Source organism: Limulus polyphemus, unplaced genomic scaffold (assembly GCF_000517525.1).
Source record: "Limulus polyphemus unplaced genomic scaffold, Limulus_polyphemus-2.1.2 Scaffold4150, whole genome shotgun sequence".
Classification (NCBI taxonomy): Eukaryota; Metazoa; Arthropoda; class Merostomata; order Xiphosura; family Limulidae; genus Limulus; species Limulus polyphemus.
The window spans coordinates 43,639-46,829 of record NW_013669760.1 but is presented as its reverse complement, the minus strand read 5'-3'; the positions used below and the strand labels follow the sequence as shown (position 1 = coordinate 46,829).

The window sequence follows — 3,191 nt, the reverse complement described above, 5'->3', positions numbered from 1 at the left end:
AAACTTTGTGAGATCAGTCATGAACCTTCTAATATTTTTAAAATGCTTAAGTTATATCAGCTAACGTATTTAAGCAGTAAACTTTGTGAGATCAGTCATGAACCTTCTAATATTTTTAAAATGCTTAAGTTATATCAGCTAACGTATTTAAGCAGTAAACTTTGTGAGATCAGTCATGAACCTTCTAATATTTTTCCTTTCAGATCCCCCAACTACTCCTAAATTGTCGGTGACCTCTGTAACTTTCTCCTCCATCCAGGTCAAATGGACATTACAAACAGCTGACAGTGCACCAGTCTCCGGTAAATATCTGAGCACTTTAGGTACATGCGATTAGTTGAAGAGAACCCTCTGTATAACGTCTGTATGTTTCTGGTATATGTTAAATTCTTAAATACGCAATTATTTAATACAACAACACGTATGTCTTATTAATTCGTATTATAATACAGAATTTTGATTGGCCGAAGAGTCATCTGTCTCCGCCTCTTTGTTACGCAACTTATTAATAAAAAAGAAAGCAAAAACAACTGTCATATTTAAAAAGAAACACAAATCAAATATGAACTTACTTATTCACTTGAGTTTTTTATTAAGCTTTATTTACGTATATAGAACGTATAGTACAAGAAGTTAAGTTTTAAAATACTCTAATTCTCTGCTAGACATTAATTCAATTTCTACAATCAATTCTAATAGTAGTTAAAACAACTATTTACTGTTACTCATTTTTAAAATCCGAAACAGGTTTTATTCTCAGTCACAAGCATGGTACGAAAGACTGGACTAAGACACGCCTACTCAGAGATGCCCGGATGCATACCATCTATGGTCTGCATTGTGGTACACGTTACGACTTCCTTATTGTGGCATTTAACGATGTAGGAGAGAGTTTACCTAGTGACATCGTTCACGCGAAGACCAAAGGTGCAGGTAATTATCGTTATAATATTATAGGTATGAATGGTCGAAAATCATTAGATACAAAACTGGAGGAACAATGGACAAGTGGAGTTGAAAACCAGTGAATGAACTTAAACATAGACCCACACTAAATAAATTAGTAAAAACTTAATTCCACAGAAGTAATTATTCAAGATAAGGAACGTTTTTATTTATTTATTTTGAATAAGTAGACTCTCTTTAATCACGAGTTTCAAATCTATACTGCCCGTCTAAAACTTTGTGACTGTATGAGGACAGCAGAGTTGTAGGGAATTGGGAAGAGTAACTGATTCTGCAGAAGATCCCCATCGATACACACTTATTGTAATTTTGAAATATATAAAATTTACATGCCCAAAGTGTAACTTTGGCTACGTGGGCTCTACTTTAGGTTCACGTATTAAAGAGCATGCGCAGAATACTGTATATAATCACTACTTTCATGACTGCGAAGTAAATGTCGTTTCTAAAACCCTTCAACATCTTGGAGAGTGCGTGCAACAGAGAGATGCTAAGCACGAAGAAACGTTTGTGGATTTACAAGATACGCCCTGAATTAAACGTTAATCAAAAAACGTGTGCTTATTAATTACACACAAAAAAGACAGAGAGTATGACTTGGTGTGTATTCGTAGCCTAGTCTATCGGCGTGATAATCTACCGAAAGTGCATGTAGAATAAGATTGAGAATATTAAAAACGATGAGAAATAAAATATGGCTGCCAACTGTGAAAATAGTTAATAGTATCGTCTGTATTGAGAAGTAAATAAGTGGGATCAGTGGGATTCTTTATCAGCATGCCTGTATTTTCTGTATTGAGAAGTAAATAAGTGGGGTCAGTATGATTCTTTATCAGCATGTCTGTATTTACTGTATTGAGAAGTAAATAAGTGTGGTCAGTATGATTCTTTATCAGCATGCCTGTATTTTCTGTATTGAGAAGTAAATAAGTGGAGTCAGTATGATTCTTTATCAGAATGCCTGTATTTTCTGTATTGAGAAGTATATAAGTGGAGTCAGTATGATTCTTTATCAGCATGCCTGTATTTTCTGTATTGAGAAGTAAATAAGTGAAGTCAGTGTGATTCTTTATCAGCATGCCTGTATTTTCGGTATTGAGAAGTAAATAAGTGGAGTCAGTATGATTCTTTATCAGCATGCCTGTATTTTCTGTATTGAGAAGTAAATAAGTGGAGTCAGTATGATTCTTTATCAGCATGCCTGTATTTTCTGTATTGAGAAGTAAATAAGAGGAATCAGTGGTCAATACAGAAAATACAGGCATGCTGATAAAGAATCAGAAGTAAATAAGTGGGGTCAGTATGATTCTTTATCAGCATGCCTCTATTTTTTGTGATGAACAATATAATGTTAGGTTTTAACACCAATTTTTATACACAATGTAAGCCATCTTAAGAATTATACCGTTTTGTGTTATAAAAGCTGCCACTACGTGACTCCAAGGGTTGTTTTCAGTTCTTAATGCAAACAAACATTTCTGTGTTTAATTCTATTGTGTTTATTTGTTGTGTTGTGTTCAGTATCTTAATGTAGACAAACACTTCTGTGTTTAATACTATTGTGTTTGTTTGTAAACATGTGTTATGATCAAATTTTGGGAGGAACCGGGAAGAAATAAAATGAACTTTTTTACAATTCTTGAAATAGAAAAAAAAATTGAAATACGATTGTTTATTAAATTTCAAGAAGTGTGGTAAAAGGCCTGGAATGGCCTGGCGGTTGATCACTCGATTCACAATCTGGGGGTCGCAGGTTCGAATCCCATCAACCAACATGTATTTTCAGTCGTTGAAGCATTATAATGTACGGCCAATCCCACTATACATTAGTTAAGAATATCCCAAGAGTTGGCGGTCGGTGGTGTTAACTTGCTGCCTTCCCTCTAGTAAAGTGGTTCTCAAACTTTTTTGTCTACTGACAATTTCAGTGGGGCAAAAGACCCACTGGACCCCCGACCCTATCCCACCCACTTTTGCTTGTCACCGTTAAAAATAAAATGAAATTGAAATAAAAACTAAATAGAAATTTTCATTTTAGACCAGCCCCCCCCCCCGGACCACCTACGAGGACCGTCTTGTGCCACCGGTGGTTTTAGACCAGCCCCCCGGATCACCTGCATGACCGTCTTGTACCACCGGTGGTTTTAGACCAGCCCCCCGGACCACCTGGAGGACCGTCTTGGGTTACCCGTGGTTTTAGACCAGCTCCCCGAACCACCCTGGAG

The 3,191-nt window shown here is 36.1% G+C and overlaps 1 protein-coding gene across 1 annotated transcript in view; it reads left to right on the top strand.

Moving 5' to 3' along the window:
• The window catches only part of LOC106470663 (Down syndrome cell adhesion molecule-like protein Dscam2), a 56,417-nt gene that overhangs the window by 36,798 nt on the left and 16,428 nt on the right, over nt 1–3,191 (top strand). Inside the window, exons 18-19 of the mRNA XM_022399304.1 lie at nt 204–302; nt 748–933. Of these exons, the coding sequence (XP_022255012.1) occupies nt 204–302; nt 748–933 (285 nt within the window). The remainder of the gene's footprint in view (nt 1–203; nt 303–747; nt 934–3,191) is intronic.